At 36.8% G+C, this 17,742-nt stretch overlaps 1 protein-coding gene across 1 annotated transcript in view; it reads left to right on the top strand.

Moving 5' to 3' along the window:
- Positions 1 to 17,742, top strand: part of LOC135985194 (dynein axonemal heavy chain 5-like) — a 169,318-nt gene that overhangs the window by 33,246 nt on the left and 118,330 nt on the right. The window contains exons 26-38 of the mRNA XM_065628249.1: positions 1,092 to 1,184; positions 2,565 to 2,768; positions 4,561 to 4,641; positions 4,725 to 5,129; positions 5,305 to 5,423; positions 7,604 to 7,740; positions 8,790 to 8,952; positions 12,257 to 12,368; positions 12,695 to 12,823; positions 14,139 to 14,338; positions 14,442 to 14,595; positions 17,087 to 17,353; positions 17,552 to 17,680. Of these exons, the coding sequence (XP_065484321.1) occupies positions 1,092 to 1,184; positions 2,565 to 2,768; positions 4,561 to 4,641; positions 4,725 to 5,129; positions 5,305 to 5,423; positions 7,604 to 7,740; positions 8,790 to 8,952; positions 12,257 to 12,368; positions 12,695 to 12,823; positions 14,139 to 14,338; positions 14,442 to 14,595; positions 17,087 to 17,353; positions 17,552 to 17,680 (2,193 nt within the window). The remainder of the gene's footprint in view (positions 1 to 1,091; positions 1,185 to 2,564; positions 2,769 to 4,560; positions 4,642 to 4,724; positions 5,130 to 5,304; positions 5,424 to 7,603; positions 7,741 to 8,789; positions 8,953 to 12,256; positions 12,369 to 12,694; positions 12,824 to 14,138; positions 14,339 to 14,441; positions 14,596 to 17,086; positions 17,354 to 17,551; positions 17,681 to 17,742) is intronic.

The raw sequence follows: 17,742 nt of genomic DNA, 5'->3' as shown, positions 1-17,742 counted from the left end.
AACAGATTAAATGTCACTTGAGTTTGTGACATCACTGGGTGCTAAGGACGTGAAGCCACCGATTAGGTTTGTTTTGCAGGCCAGTAGAAGGAACTGTTTTCCTAAAAGCTCAGTTGCTCATGTTCACAACTCTACTTAGAGGCAAACATTTCAAAGTGAACGCAAAAATAAAGAAGAATGCCATTGATACAGCCTGATTTGTCTTCTTGGTCTCCTTAAACTCTTTCAGAGTATAAAACGATGTTATAATTTTAAAATATCATTCATAAATCAGCATTCTGCAGTAGTGAATTGTAGAGAAAAATATTACCAACCTGAAGCCCTAAACTGTGGAAAAATTTGAACGCTTGTTTAAATTTATACTAATTCAGAAAAATTCTTACACATGTACTCACAGCCTCCTATGATATTTGAAATTATTCACAAAGTACAAGTTGTTTGTGGTGTTGATTTGTGGACTTTTCATTTAGCATTGTCACTGTCAAAATCAGTAATTAAATTCTTTCTCGGATTTCATTCGCAGCCTTCATGGTGTTGTCTGTAAGAAATCAGACCACAAAGCATAATTTAAAAATACCATAGATAGAAGAAATTATATAATAATTTATATAGCTCCTGTATAGATTATGGACTATGCCATCACAAATCCAGACAAATGTATTCAGACATTCTGATGTAAATAGAAAAACCATTATTAATAATAAATAAACTATTATTATTAATAAAAAATAACTGTTTGTAACCAGTTTAAGAGAAAATAGTACGGTAAATTAGGTTACGATCCCCAGTTATTCATGATTACTGTTCGTAAAGCTCTGTTACGTTCTTGTTTGAAAAACATATAAATGTAGAAGGACTGTCATAAAATGCTATGGAGTACTCTTTTCCCTTACAAAATGCATTTTGGGTGAATCTACTTTATGCTTATTAGAATATTTCCTGTAAAGATACAGGTATAATTTTTCCATTTTGGTATTGTTTGGAGGATCCAATTTTTCTTTTTCTTTTTTTTCCTTTCTTTTTCTTTTTTCTCCTCTCTTATTTGTCACAATCTCACTATATGCTCAAGGTGACTGTTTTGCTGTTTTCAGAGTGCTGTAAACAAAGCAGTAAATATCATATTGTCAATAGCCAAAGATATCCCCCTGTGGAAATTTGCTTACTTACATCATAAACAGCAGCAGGTGAGTATTTCATACTGATTATTTTAAAATTTTAGTATTTTGGTTAACATTTCTTAATCTGTTAGGAGTATACTCTGTACTAGTACTTCGACTTGCAATCTGGTGGATCCTCTTGTTAAGTAAAAGCCTAGTTTTTAATCTCTATAGGAAGCAATTGAACACAAGAGCAATAATTCATAAACTTTATGTTTGGTTATTTTTAATATTAAAATCACAAGTTACTTTAATAAAAACCTTTTTAAAACACTGTTGAAGTATGATGATTAAATTGTAGAGAATGTGTGAGAAACATCCATGGGCACTACTAGCTGAGTATAAATTATTATAACTTTATTTTAATTTAAACTTTCAAACTGCATGCAGCACCTATAATGCCACACTAAATACAATACAGATATTTTAACTGACATTAAAATGGGCACTAAAACCTTGGGAAGGTCTGAGGTTTAGACAGAAACTGAAATTTGTGGAAATACAGAAATGCACAGTAATGGTAATCAAATGGCCTTAATTCTCTCCTCTGGTAATGAAATACAGATCTGTGTAGATCTCCGCTGAAAAATGTCTTTGGAAAAGTAGCTTCCTATTTTATCAATCTGACGTGAAAAACAGATCAGCTTATTGCAATAAAAAAACCTCATTCAAGTGCTGCAAATAAGTAATAAACACAACCAAACAAACCACAAACTAGAGAGAGTGGGTTGAATTCAGTTTTCTCGAGCAGAACTGTTTGCTGATTTCCAAGCAGCCAACTCTTCACTGCCGCAGAGACTTTTTTCGGCCAAGAATGGGTATGGATCAGGAGTGTCAAACTCATTTTCACCGGGGGGCTACATGAGCCTTGCAGTTGCCCTCGAAGGGCCGAATGTAATTTTATTTTATTTTAACATTTACATGTACAAATATATACATATACAAATCAACTGTATAAGTGTAACAGTTATACAGTCCTAAAATGACATTTGGCCCTTTGGGTGCAACTGCGAGGCTGATGTGGCCTCCGGTGAAAATGAGTTTGACACCCCTGGTCTGGAGATTGTAATTCTTCACTACAGAAAGCAGGAAGACCTGAGCAGTCGTGTAGGAGCAGTGAACAACACAGTTCTATATGATGCATATTTGACAGACGTCATTGAGACAATTAATATAGAGCTCCACATGGCAATTTTTTATAAAATCAGCTTTAACACTAGAACTACTGTTCTGTAAAAATCCAAGCTAAGAACAGGGAGTCTCCCTGTGGATGCTTTCTCTGCACTTTCTATCTGTTCTTAGAAGTTGTTGTTGTGTGTGCATTCTTGGGCATTCCATAATGTTAAAAACAGACAAACAAAAACCCAACTACTGGACATAAGTTTTTTCTTGTTTAATTTATGCCAGATGGAACAAGCTGTTGCTGTAGAGCTTGGTGATGAGAGCAAATTCACCAGGATGGTGGCACTGAAACCTTTAGACAAGCAGATCATCGAGCACAAGGATGTAAACAAAGTGGTGATCCAACTAAATACAATTATTTTATCTCTTAAAACTGAAGCATCGGATCTTCTGAACAGCTTTTCTGAATTTTCAAGCATCTGGAACAAGGTTAAATACATATTCAATGAAATATGTTGCTATATTATCAAATCTTCTAAATAAACTGGTTTGGGTTGCATGAGAAGACTGTGTCCTCACTAGGAAGCATTGGTTTCATATACCCCTAATACCACCACTGTCTACTCTTGTGTTGACCAGAACTAGTCATTCTTTACCAGTTAAACCATCTGAGGAGGAAAGCAGAAGAACAAAAAAAAGAATGTTGGAGCATAAACAAGCTTATGTTCTCATATGCTTATGCATCTTTCTAACAGCATCTTGTTCTGCATAGGTTATAAAAAAGAACAATTTAGCAGAATCCCTGAGAAATTGCAGGCTACAAAACTGCTCCTGAATATTAAACTGACTAGTTTTTCTTCGGCAACCACTGCTGAAAATAGCTTTTCTATTTCTTCACGAAAATGATAAACTAAATCTAGGAAATCTTTCCAGTAATAAGGATTCCAAAGCAGAAGAGAATCTGGGATGATGGAGTTGGCTTTATTAGGAAGTGGGTCCAGTCACATAAATGGTAAAGCTCTGAGGAGTGTTTTAGCAGGAGATATTTCATGAAATAAAACCTTGTGTACATTCTGACTCTTGAAATTCAGCTCTGTGTGGATGGACAACTGCTGGTCTTACCTATAAAAGGTGCTTTAGTCGGGCTGAGAAACCAGCACTCAACACAGGATTAACCTTATCTTTTTAACTCCTCACTATTTTTAACTCTCCCTTCCTAAACCAACTCATAGGTGACCACGTTTCAGCAGCTGACTCTTTTGCAGTTAGAGTTCAGGCTAAGACAGGGAATTTTCCCCTCTTTATGACTTCTGGACTTCCCCATTTTGATGCTTAGTTACCTCAGTTTTTAGAGATATTGTTTGAGCCAACCACATGTTGACGGTATGTCATTTCACCCAGAGAAGGCGCAATCAGATTGAATGATGCGGTAGCATGATAATGTTTCCTTTTTACTAAAATCCTCTAAAATAGTCAATTAATCTGCTCCTTAACCTCAAAATTCCTTAGGAGTTGGCACTGTTTCTCCCTGTCTTTATAATTTCTGTAGGAGCACTGAGAACTCTCACTGGTAACTCATTATTGCCCAGAGAAGCCATAAGAGCTTCTCGGGGACCTCACAGTACAGACTGTAGATGAATATCACTGAGCCAGGTGAAGATCATTTGTCTGTAATTAAACCGAGAATCGAGCACATTTATTGAGTTGGTGACACTGAAGTTCTCACCTCTGCAGAAACTGGCCTACCTTAGGAACTGGAAGGATGCTCGGTGCTTTATTGCTTTTAAACAAGCTTCAACAAGCTGAATGCCCCCTCTTCCTTGGATCCATCCTTCCCTGCCAAACTGCGCTTGCTTCACATGGCCTGGACATTTGTAGTTAGAAACCGCAGTTAAATCTACTGTTTCAGGAAGAGTGAGGATGGCTGAGTACAATCACTACTGTTTAAATACGTGTTAGAGGATGTGAGCTGCTTTTGGGCATTTACAGACAGAAGGGAGACTGTGAAGGAAATAGTTCCTGCAAAGTTTTAGCAGAGAAATCCTGATCTGTGTCAGTTTTTGAGTTACAGAGAGCTTTCAAGTGGTTTAAAGAGTATCATGCAAAGAGTAAGAGTGAGGAAAAGCAGTTCAAGTGAAGTAATTTGATCTTAATGTTTATATCTTAAGCTCTTGTAGAGAGAAATAATTTGTTTCTGCACAGTACATCAGGCAGCTGGATCCCCCATAGATTATTGTAATACCAATGCTAAATAATAATTAAAATAAACTTCTTTGTATAGGATCCAGAGGAAAATCTGAGGGAATTTATAAATACTAAACCAACAATGGCTGAATTCCAAACTCAAATCAGATACTTTTCTGTAAGTATCATATCTTTAATAAAAACAAACTCCTCAGAGAAATAGTAGTGAAATTAAAAGCTGAACACTTGTGTTTGTCTTAGCAATTAGAAATGCAAATCAGAGAGCTGCCAAATCACTGTGTACTGGAATCGGTGGATATTGCAACAGAGTCACTGAAAATAGCCTTAATTCAGGAATGCCGCTCAAGACAAAGAACATTTGGATTAGCTTTGAATAAAAAGTCTGCCACAGACATGAATGAAATTTATTCATTCATTGAAAATGTTAGCAAGAGATTGAGCAGACCTATCCATGACCTTGACGATGTTCGGGGAGCAATGGAAGCACTAAAGGAAATTCGAGAGAATGAGATTAGAATCGACGTGACTGTTGGACCTATAGAAGAATCATATGCTGTGCTTCATAAATACAATCTGCTCTTTCAAGATGGAAATACAGAAAGAGTTGATGGATTGGCTTATGCCTGGAAGAATCTAAACACACAGGTATCATAGCTGTATTATTTCTCCAATTATATGTATATCAAATTTATTTTCAGCCTTTCTAATGTTGAAATGCTAGAATGAAAGTATTTTCTTACTTAAAACTATGGTGTTTGTTTGGTTTGGTTTGTTTTCCTCACTTCTTTTATGTCTGTTTTTCCTCTTTGTCTGCATGTAGGCACTGCAGGTTGAGGACTTGCTACTGAAGGTACAGCCAGACATGAAAACAGATTTACTGAGTGGTGTTCAAAAATTCCAGATCGATACTGCAGAATTTTACAAAGATTATGATGAAAAGTAGGTGACCTGTGGTGCAATACAATTATGCTTCATTAGTGACTGTTCAAACACGGTGTATTGAAAGGGCTTCAGAAAATAAACACATCACAGCCTCAATGTGTATAAGACAGCTGATAAAAAAGCCGGATTTCAGAATAAGATGAGCAGAGACTGTCACAGATTCATTCCCATAATTTCAATGTTGGTGAAATTTCAGGAGAGTTAATAGTTTGGGAAAGAAAAAATCAAATTGTCAATCCAGATCCAAATTTCAAATTCTAAACTCAACAAAGCAAATATTTAATGTTAAGTATATAAGTAGTTCATTGGATGTGAGTGGAGATTCCAGTTCTGGGTATTTCTAAGTTCACTGAGTATCACTCAGTCTTACTTCTCCGCTTACTTTGGCTTTTTTTTTTTTAATTTAAATTGTGGAGTATGTGTGCTTCATTGGACACTTCTACATTAGCAACGAAGAAGGAAATACCAGAACTTGGCTTGCCGTGATCTGTTATGGTTCTAGGGCAATACACACACAGTGTGTGATTTGGCAATGTAGTTCATGTCAGCAGCTGACCCTAGGCATGCACTGCACACCTATAGCCCATGGGCAGCATGAAGCAGCTTTGGGTACAGCCTCTGCAGGCTGCCTTGCTGGCATGGACAGATTTCTGTGCACATACAACTCACATGCTCTTGGAGGGCCTTGGAGAATGTATGCTCTTCTCCTGGGACAGATGCTTTTGCATTGGTGTTGCAAACAAGGTGGTCCAAATGGTAGCTGGGTGTTTGGCTTGAACCTTGACTTCGCCAGGAGTGAAACCTCTCGAGGGCACAGCAACAATGCATTTGAGTGTGTGCCTCAAGACTCCAGCTATAGACACAAGGTGAATTTGCACCAAGTTGCCAGTGCGGATGTGTGCATAGTCCTGCCTGCAGTTCTGCTCTCAGGGTTGTCCAAAGGAATTCATGGGAACACCCTGTAGCTGCCACCAGTTGTAGGGACCCTGAGAGCATCCCCCTCCTGGAGGTTCAGCTGCCTGGGCTCAAGGCCAACTTAGAGCTGATGCATCTGTGGGGGCTTCCCCCTTCCTTTGGTGACAGAGCACTCCCACGCAACTCTGCTGGGAGACCTTGGGAAGGCTCACACTCCTTCCTGGAGGATTTGCTTTTAAACTCAGACTTCACTGCTTGCCCCCTGACCTCAGTCGCAGCCATGCCTGTGCCTGGCCATGAACCCTACTGAGCTGAACCTGGATCCCAACGCACAGACTCACTTCTCAGCCTGATCTCAGGGCAGCCTGGTAACCGCTCGACTGTGTCTCATCCTGGTTACCTTCACTAGACCTGCTCCTGACTCTGACTTGCTGACTCACCTTCCCTGCTTAACCTTGGTCCTGTGTTATTAATGTGGACTAGTCTAAAGATCTGGACTCCCATTTGAACCTGACTTACCATCCCCTGGCCTGCCTTGCTCTGCTTGCTCAGATACTGTGGGACCAAGCCCTGTCTGCCTCTGCTGACCACGTTACTTCTTTCACCTCCGGGTTCCATTTTCCTTGCCAAGCAGCCAGGCTGCACTGCTCTGTGATGCCTATGTGCCTGTATTTATTTCTAGAAATAACCATGGCACAACAGAAGACAGCATACTTGCAGTTCTCATCCCAAAATATTATGATGCAGCCAAGAAGCAGACCCAGAAGTGAGAGCTGGGGATTACACCCAGTTCTCCAGCTGAGATGTACTCATTAGGGCAAAATAACATTTTTTGTGTTATTTTTTCTGAGTGCTTCATTATGATCCTAGTACCAACTACCACAGCTTTCACCCCTGAATTCTATACCTACTGTCCTTCCCTTTTTAAGAATATAAATGAAAATAATCCTTAAAATGTATTTTACAAAAGAAATGGAAAAGAAAAAAAAATCTGTAGATCTTTTTAGCTGTTTGTAACATACACAGTAACCCAGATGAATTTTATTATTAGAAAATAAATTGGTATTTCTTTCAGGGTCTACTCAATATGTCGTGTTGGGACACTGAATATACTGTGCATTTTCTCTTTTAGTATCTTTTGTGAAAAATTCTAGAAAAAAAAAATTAGAAAATATTAAATACTGTTCAGTAAGTCAGGTTTGGGTTCTGTTGTACTTCTTTGTGAAACCTGTATGATTGATACTTGCACTGATTTTTTCCAGGGGTCCCAGTGTGGAGAATGTTCCTCCTCATGAAGCAAGTGACAGATTACAGATCTTTAAAGCCAGATTTGATGAACTATGGAGGAAGTATATCTCTCTTTCTGGTGGGGAGGAGTTATTTGGTCTTCCTATCACAGGTAGTTTCTCAGGGGATACGGATACCTGGTCCTAGGCTGTTAAATTTTTCTTGTGGGTCCTGCTGAATGCATTCGGTGCTGGATTCATCGTAGAAAAAATCCTTGCAGTAAAATGTTATTGTCTTTCCTATGAAAAGCAGCTATGTGAAACTGGCTCTCAGTCTGTACATACATAAACATCAGGTGGAAGAATATTGCACTGTTCTGTGTATCTCAGGCTCCAGCTGCCTCGCTCTCTTGCTTTTTTCTGTTCAGAACTGAGTGCATCTCCTGTCTGTATTTTTCCATGTCCAATTTTGGGGACTCTGTTGCCCAAAATACTCAAGTTGTCCCTGCTGCAGATATATAATTAATTCCCTTGGGCTGTGCAACTGATCTGTAATATCCTTGTGCCTCCTAGTCAGGCACACTTCAAGTTTGAAAGAGAATAAAAATCATAGCAGAATGTATGATAGACACTTAAATTTGTCCATCCTAAATGCAGTATATTTTCCTATCTGAAGACATATGCAATAATCTTAATATATTTAACTAGGAATTCCTAAAGACATGAGAGAAACTAAACAAAAAATTTCCATTAAGGAGGTCCATTTTAAATACTTTTATTGTATAACGTGTTCTATATTTTCATTTTGAAAGCACAACCGCCATCTCCAACCTCTGCTTCTTAAGTAACTAGTGCAAATTGAGATGGGGGATATTTTAGTTCTTGTATAAAACTGTTGTATGTTCCTTTGCCATTTCAGCTACTTTTTCAACATTATCTTCCTCTCAGAGAGGTGCAGCACCTCCCTTATGAGATTGCATCTACTGTTATAGAAGAATATTTATAAAAAACTCAGTAATCTAAACAATTACTGTGCATCAAAATCTGCTGTTCTTACATAATGTAACTGGCAAATTTTGTCTTACTATACACTGTCTAAAAGACTGCAAGTCTGATTTCAGACATTTATTAAATGCCAATTTTAGAAATGGATTTTTGTGTTCATGAATACAGTTGTACCTAATTAACATTCACAAATGTCTTATTTTAAAATTTCAAACAGAGTATCCTGAACTGCACAAAATTAAACGTGAGCTTTCATTGCTTCAGAAACTTTACAGTCTTTATAATTCAGTTACTGCTAATATCGATGGATACAATGAAATGCTTTGGCATGATTTAAATATTGAAAAAATTAACAATGAACTTCTGGATTTTCAAAAGAGGTAAGTTATTTTTTGTTGAAGTGCATACAACTTTAGTTTCTCAGCTTTCTGTGTTACTTGTCTTGTGACAATTGCCCTAAGGGGCAAAAATCGGTTGGTTTCTTTGAAGCTTAGTCTTGCTCATGTGCTCAGCATGGCTGCACTGGTTGCAGACAGGCTTGCAATGTGCACCTAGTGCATGACCTCACTTAGCAGAGTCTGCAAGTCCCTTTAGGCTTGTTGGGATATAGTGACATGGTAGGTTGTAGCTTATTTAATGAATTAGGTGCATAAACCTGTGGCAATGTAGTTGTAATTCTAAATAACCTTCATAGCTGATCTTCATGTATTACCTTCTCAGTGATTTAGTTTACAGCTGACTAATTGTTAGTCCGTGATGTTAGACAGAATTTTGATGTTGTTGTCTACCTCTGCGCATTTGTATGCATTGAAATTGTTATTTCAAAAAGGATGGGTAGCCACACTAAATTCTGAGGGGCTGTTTATGAGGTCTGAGAGGAAGAATGTTTTCCACATTGCATGCAAAATAGCTGTTAGGTGAAACCATGCTTTGCTGAAGTCAGCGGAATTTTTCTACTGTGGTGGTAAAGATGCACCTTTGGTTTTTCAACAGCCATGGCTGGGTGTGCAAGACTTCTCTGACCCAGCTTGTTACTTCTCTCAGAGGCAGGGCCTCATGGTCCAATAGGATTTGCATTGTTTCCCCTTTGCCATCTTTGAATTCTGATGCCTGGCACTGGAGTATGGACAGTTGCTAGAAAAGGGGAATTTGGTTACACGCAACAGTGGAGAGTCTGTCTGCAGGCCTGAAGTATTTTGTGCATCCATTCCTTCAGAGGAGCTATCTGTACCAGTCTCTGTTTTACTCTTAATGGGAATTACAAAATATACATGAGAACCAAATTACATGCAAAAATTTGAAAGTAGATGTGCAATATTTTTATCCAGTGCATATCTACTGGAAAAAAATATGTGAACTATCTGTTTTCTTTCTTCTTTTATTATTTTTGTATAAGCATTTTCTTTACCTCTTTACACAGTAGCTCTGTTCACTTTCTCAGTGAGTTCTGTCGAGACAAGTTTATACTCAATATAAAGAGCTTTCTCTTCTGCAGAGGCTCTCTGCTGCAACATCCAGTGTGTGTGTCTCTGCTTCATCAGATAGTTAAGATCAGCTTTTGATTTTGGATTCTCCAACGTGACCTGAGAGAGACTTCACTTACATTTTGGCATTATTCAAGAGATAGAGATCAGATCTGTGTTTTTGATCTCATCCCAGATCTTTGGGAAGCATAAGAAAATTTACTTGTGCTCAGTCTTTTTAGTCATACGGTATTTTGAGCATGTCACCATTTTAGCAGTGTCCATTTCTGTATACACCGGAGTGAGGTGGAGATTTTCTTATTTTTCTGGAAAAAAAATAAAAGAATTAACTGTCTTCTAGTCATTAATTTGAAGCAAAATCCTCATTAAAACAAAAAATAGTAAAAATGAATTTACATAAAATATGTATACTTCTCCATTTGGACAATATTTGTAAGTCTTGATATCATTTTAGTAGAGTTCCGGAACTGCATCATCATTTTTTCTATAGTTAATTATATTTTACAGGTTGGTAGGACTCTCTTTGTGCTTCCTTCTCCTGGAACTCTGAAGAAAGCCATTGCGTGACAAATTTTGAAAGTTATGTGTTTCTCTTTTTACTTCACATGTGACTTTTCTTTTTTCCTCTGAAGTGTTGATCTGTATTTGAAGCAAGGTGACCACCAATAGGCAGTAATTTTTTTTTTTTTTTTTTGTAGAAGTCTAACCCAGTACTATCATTCCTTTGGCAGGCTTGCTAGCATTATTGCATCAAGCTACTATCGTTAAAGCTGGAGAAATGTAAACAGTGTACCAGGGGTATCCGCAGAAATAATTCAGATGGTATGCTGTGTTATGAAAGGAGCAGGAATACTGGAAGTGCAATTAGTGTTTTAGTGTAATTGCAAAGATATGCACAACTCTTTACTGTAATGTTCTTTTTTTGCTACCCCTTTAAAAAGTGGTATTATAATAGAAAACCTAAAATCATGAAAAGAAGAATCACAAAAATAACTCTTGGTGAAAATAAAAAGAGATTAAAAGGATAAATATTTAGAGAAAATGCATGTGTTACAAACAATTATAGAAGTTTATAAAAACAGCTAGAGAGAAGTTTCCCTTTATGTTTTACTGTAATATAGTATAAAGGGAATGTCAGGAAATTTGAGAAGGAAATTTAAACCTGATCAATGGAATAGTTTGTTTTTACATAGTATGTAACTCATGGAACTTGCTGTTAGAAGATATTACTGAGACCAAGACAAAGGAAAAAGGTACCTGTGTAAAAAAATCAGCAGTTTTCATTACCAAGCTAAGAGATAACTTTTCCAATTGCCAACCTAAGACAAAGCTTGTAAGAATGTTACTTGTTGTGCCTCAGCATAAAAATACCCAGGAACCGCCTCTTAAATCCTAATCTATCCATTCTACAATGCTTTTCTCTAGCATATTTAATACTATCTATTGTTGGATTCAAGAAGGACTGCAGAGATGATTGTGGTGCTATGACAGTTTGCGTATGTTCATCAACCTCTCAGCAGCAAGCAGTTAAGAATTCACACGTACTTCAGTGTTGTGTGACAGATCTGTCTGATTTTGAACTCCTGTTGTTCTTTGGGCCATAGCTTTAGAAGATGGAAATGGGCATGACTTGTTAGAAGCAAGTGGAGCTGTGACAATCCACAGTACAAGAGATTTTTCCTTTTTTCTTTCTTTTTTTTCCATCTTGAAATTGTACATAAAGGAAGGTTTTTCTTTACATTTCTTTCATACAAACTAGGTGTAAAATAGGACTTGTTTGATTGAAACAGAAGTATTTTCGTGTTTGCAAGCAGGTCAGTTTTGATGTAGGATGTACTTTATTTTGCTTGAAAAAATATATGTTGTTTAACCCTTTTTCTCCTTTACAAAAATGGGTACACTTTCACATTTTTAATAAAACAATGACACTGCAAAAGCTTGTTCAGACATGGGTTTGCACATGAAACTAACCTGTTTTAATTCAAACTGAAACAGAAACCAAACCTTTCTAATGTGATTTTGACTGTCTTTAGCACCGTTTCATGCTTGCGGTTAGAAACAATCAGCTTATTTTGCGAGCTTGCAACTGGATATTTAATTATTGGTCCACTGGTTGAAAAATGAGAATATATTGTACTATTAAGTTGTGGAATGTTATTATTAAGAATTAAATATTTCCTTTTTTTGGTGCCTTTTAAAGAATCCGTAAGTTACCGAAAGCTTTGAAGGAATGGCAAGCTTTTCAAGACCTAAAAAAAAAAATCGATGACTTCACGGAGAGCTGTCCTTTGCTTGAAATGATGGCAAACAAAGTATGTTCTGCATAATAATTTGGAGATAAGGTTCACTTGAAAAACGCTATTGAAGACTGTTGTATGACTATAAGATGCTTTCCATAATTCTTTTTTATGGATAAAAGAAGTTATATTTCTTGAAAAATCTAGTTAGGCTTAGTTACAGAAAAGTAAAACAAAAGACTTTGTAGTGTCATTAGAAGAACTATTAATGGTTTAAATGTAATGGAAGTCAAGACTCTTGCATTTGATTAACAGATGTAGTACAAGAGCATGTGATGATTCTAGTCCTAAAAATAATACAATTTTTAAAAATCTTCCCTAATTCCTATGGACTTTTCTAGGCAATGATGTCACGACACTGGGAAAGAATTGCACAAGTAACTGGGCATCACTTTGATGTTGACTCTGAAAATTTCTCTTTGAAAAACATAATGGATGCCTCTTTATTAAAATATAAAGAAGATATTGAGGTACATGTACATTTCTGTTTGTTTTTAATGAATAACTTGTGATTGGGGGCTCTGTGCCTTTGGAATCCTGTTTCTAGTCAGCTTTGTAACATTAAAAATGTTGGCTTTAGTTGGAGGTTTTTTTGAAGAATGGAGTTTGGTAGCTAGTATTAGTGGTGATGGTTAGTTTATTTCCTTTTTATTCTGGAGAAGGATTAAATGGGTAGATGGTATTACGCTAATCCTTTCATAGAAGGAATTATGTTGTTTTAAGAGTAGTGTGATTCCTTCATGCTTCTTGTTTAGGTTCTCCCTACTTTTAAGTTTTTCTTCCTTTTAAGTGACTCATCAGAGAGAAAAAATAGTTGATGTAAGCCTGATCCTGTTAAGTGCTCAAAATCCTTGGAACACAGTAGAAGTGGAGGATATAGGATTAAAGGAGAACAGGGTTCTTTTGTATTTCAAAAGTGATTCTTCACAAGAGCACAGAGTGGTGAGAAGACCTGTGTAATTCGCACAAGCTACAAAGCTATTGCCTTCTCCATTTTGGGGACAGTAGTCATCTAGCAAGTACACTGGCTTTATGCTCATTACCTTTTGCAAGAACAAATTTCTAACTTCAGTTCTGTTGTCACTTAGCTAAATCTGTGGTCCCTCCATAGTAGTGACCTGATTTGTCTTGTTCCACAAAGGGACACTTCTAAGACAAAAACATGACATAAGACCTCTGCTGTACCCAATTTCCAAACAAGAATTTAAGACATATGAAAGGTTCAGAGTGATAGCCTTACACTCACGGAAAGACTTTAAACCCATGATGGAATCCTATATATTTCTGAACCTGAATTTGGGATGCAATCTGAATAGCTGCTCCTTTTCTCTCTGATGGAATAACCAATTTTATGACGGTCCTGTCCTCACTGTCTTCAAGAAGTAACAGGTGTCATGTCATCCAGATATGCTTGGTTCTTGGACTGTTTATTGGTTTTGATTGGTAATGTGTATTTTCCTTAACCTCCCAGAAGTTATATTTGACTTCAAATTTTTATACATTATTTACAAATTCTGCCTGCAGATTCAGCAAATGAGTGAATTTTAAAAAGCGTAAGGTGCTAGTGCTAGTGAAGATGGGAATATAGCCCATAAAATGTTTCGGTTACAACTAGTACTGTAGTACAATCTAGTTTGTAATGTAATAGTTTTGAGGTGTTTCAATGTATATTTTTATTAGATAGAGCTTACACTGGGGTCTAGATCTAGCCAATGAATTTTAGTTGTCTTTATAAGTGTTCATCCTATTAGCCATGGAGGAATGTACTAGTTCAATTTTACGCAGGATATCTGCATCAGTGCTGTTAAAGAAAAGGACATTGAAGCAAAATTGAAGCATGTCATCAGTGAATGGAGTACTCATGCTTTCAGTTTTGCCCAATTCAAAACTCGAGGAGAACTCCTGCTGAAAGGATCAGATATATTGGAGAAAATAGCTTTGGTGGAAGACAGCCTCATGATATTGGGCTCGCTCATGAGCAACAGGTACAAAACTTAATAAGTGTGCATATTGTATCAATCTAGTCAAACCCAAAAGTAAACAACGATCATCTTAGGTTCTTTTTCCCTTTAACTCATGTTCATACAGGTATAATGCACCATTTAAGTCCACTATACAACAGTGGGTTCAGAAGTTGACCAATACTGCAGAGATCGTTGAAAACTGGATTACTGTACAAAACCTCTGGATTTACCTCGAAGCTGTGTTTGTTGGTGGAGACATTGCAAAACAACTACCTCAAGTATGTTGATTTGTGATAACAATATATTAATGGCGATATGTTGTATGACGAGATTAGCCACATCACAGAGTTTACTTGCCAACATATAGTGCATGTGAGTTTTGTGGGCTGCACATAGACAGTTCAGAAGAAGTTTTGCCAAACTGTGGTCTGTCTGGTTGAACTGCTTAGAACTTGGTCAAACCTACAGGAGCATGGTCATTTGTAATTCAGGCTCCAATGTTCCTGTTGTCTTGCAATACTAGTGACTTGTATGGTAACACAGGGCTCAGGAATACTCAACGGTATAAAACTGATGCATCACTTCTCCCACATGTGCCAACATCTCTTTCTTCCTATGTGCCCATGTTTATAGGTTCTAAGTTATGTAAGAATACAGGGTGTTTCAGAAAGATGGACCCAATTTCAGACAGTGTGCCATTTCCAATTGGGTCCATCTTTTTGAAACATCCTGTAGAGTGACAGATTTTCTCTATTAATTCTGTACTTGCTAGGACTCAGTATAACTAAGTCCCAGAGAGAGATGCTGCAAGATTTGGGCAGTTACATGTGTGTTAATTCGTGTGAGCTATGGCAACCTCTTCAAAAGGCTATTATGACCTTCCTTGATAGCAGCTGCAAAAGAGTTAAGGAGTGATCAGACTTCCTGCAGGAAAGAAATACCAAAATAAGTCATCTTCTTTCTTGCATCTCCTAATGAGAGGTTTTCTTATAGTTCTAACACACCACAGTTTAGCAGCACTGGATCAACCAGTGCTGTAAATTAGCAAATGCATGATTGTTGGGAAATTATTAAATATGAATTTAGGCCACATATTTTATAATTAAAGGCTTACAATTTCCAAAACTAGCATTAATTTTTGTAAGTAAAGCTTTCTTAACTGTTATTTAGGATAACAATATTTTTTTTTTCAGTTCACGAGATATGTTTATATTTTGAAGTTTATTAGAGAATTAATAAGCAATTTTTTCAGATAAGTAAATGCTGTGGAACAGCTGAGGCATTTGATAACTGCTAAAGCTAGTTCTTACAAGGATGATATTATACATGAACCAGTATTGAAAAAAGCAAATATGGTGACTGTCTTTAAAGGAGGAGGAGAAGGATCAGCTTGGTGGAGGAGTAATGGTAGATGAGTGGGCTTAATTACAATTCCTGGATGAATACTGCAACAAATAACTGTCTATAAGCATCTGGAAGTTAACAAGGAGATGAATGACAGTCAATGTATAATTGTTAGGAGCAAAACTTGTCAAACAAATCTAATTTATTTTTAGGGTTGGCAACAAGCTTTGTGGATAGAGGAAAAACAGTAGTTGCCATATATCTTGATAGGCTTTTGACACTGTATCTCATCGTACTATCAGAAAATGAGTCCTAGATTGCCGGTGTGTAAAATGCAGGCAGAAAAGTGGGATGCATAGACAGCAGTAACTGATAACTAGAATGTTGTACCTGGGTTTGGCTGAAGAAACAAATAGAGAAATTTGAGAGAGCATAGAAGACGGTGATAAGAATGAGGAACTATGCAGGAAGGAAGATGCACAAGAAAAGATTCAACAAACTAGGCTTGTTTGGCTTGAAGGAGAGGAAAAACTGAAGAGAAGATGTGAAAAGTTTTTTAAAAAATAAGGGTTGCTCTCAACAGGAAGAAAATGATGTGTTCTCTGTATCTGTGAATATGATGAGAAGTAATTGGTGTACACACAAGAAAGATTAAACTTACATATTAAAACAGAGCCGCCAGAAGCAAAGGTTTCCTAAAGAGGCTTCTGAATCTCCAGCATTGAGCATCTTTAAAGACAAGGCAGACAGATGTTTTTCAAGAGTGGCATGGGTATGATCCTGTCTTGTGACAGGCAAATGGCTTTGGAGGGTCTCTTGAGATGTCTTCTAACTCTCAGGTAATTTAGGATCCCATTAACATTTCCTTTGTTGTAGGTGAAGAGAGAGTTTTTGAAGTCAGTATACCTAGTGCAGAAAAATATTTGTTCTCCAGCTCTCTATATTTGAGAATTTGTCTCCCTTCACCTATGATACCTTACAAGTGCAACAGTTTTAGACTATTTGTAGTGGTTTTGTTTGTCAAGTATTACTACTAACAACTTACTCCTCATAACCTGTGTGGAGCAGCCATTATATGACATTATGTATTGCTGTTAAGAAGACTGTCATTTCTGAGAAGGCTGCTCTTTGAGTTTTCTGGTGTGTTGTTGGAATCCTTTTATGTGGACAATTTTGGTGCCCAACATGAAGTAAAAGGCATTTCCAGAGCTGTTCCATTGGAGTCTTTCTCTTGCAATTTGAACTCTGGTCATTATAAGCACTGATAATTATAGGCATGCCTATAAATATTCATACATTAGTCCTACAAAGAAGACTTGAATAGGAAGTGAAATATTAAATTGTTACCTTGTCTCACAGAATTCCTTAATTTTTAGAATTTGACAAATTTGAGGAAGAGTTAATGTGTTTTTTCATGTATTTCAGGAAGCCAGAAGATTTCAGAACATTGATAAATCATGGCAGAGAATTATGCAGAGAGCCCATGAAACATCAAACATCGTGCAGTGCTGTGTTGGAGATGAGACTTTGGCACAGCTATTACCACATTTGCTGGAACAATTGGAAATATGTCAGAAATCACTGACTGGGTATTTGGAAAAAAAACGGTTAATATTTCCAAGATTTTTTTTTGTATCTGACCCTGCTCTTCTGGAAATCCTTGGTCAAGCATCTGATTCCCACACTATTCAGGTACAAGTACTAAGGCAATAATGTTCTTCTAGTCAATAAGAGTGAGGACCGTGGATTGTTTTGTTATTTAGTTGAGAAAATTTCTTACACTGATGGAAAGATTTACAGAATCTTCTAATATAGGATTTAAAGGCAAAGTAAGAATGTGATATCAGATCAGTTTATGGAGCTTTTTTTTTTTTCCTGATTTTATTGTAGGCACATTTATTAAGTTTGTTTGACAATGTTAACCGAGTGGGATTTCATGAAAAAAACTACGACCAGATTTTATTCTTTGAATCTCAAGAAGGAGAACAGGTCAATATTATTGAACCCATTTTAGCTCAGGTAATGAAAGTATATATTGCAGTTTTTCATGACTTGATTTAAAGTATATTTATGTTTTAGAA

This window comes from Caloenas nicobarica, chromosome 2 (genome assembly GCF_036013445.1).
Source record: "Caloenas nicobarica isolate bCalNic1 chromosome 2, bCalNic1.hap1, whole genome shotgun sequence".
Classification (NCBI taxonomy): domain Eukaryota; kingdom Metazoa; phylum Chordata; class Aves; order Columbiformes; family Columbidae; genus Caloenas; species Caloenas nicobarica.
The sequence above is the reverse complement of the archived record's forward strand: the minus strand, read 5'-3'. Positions and strand labels throughout refer to the sequence as shown.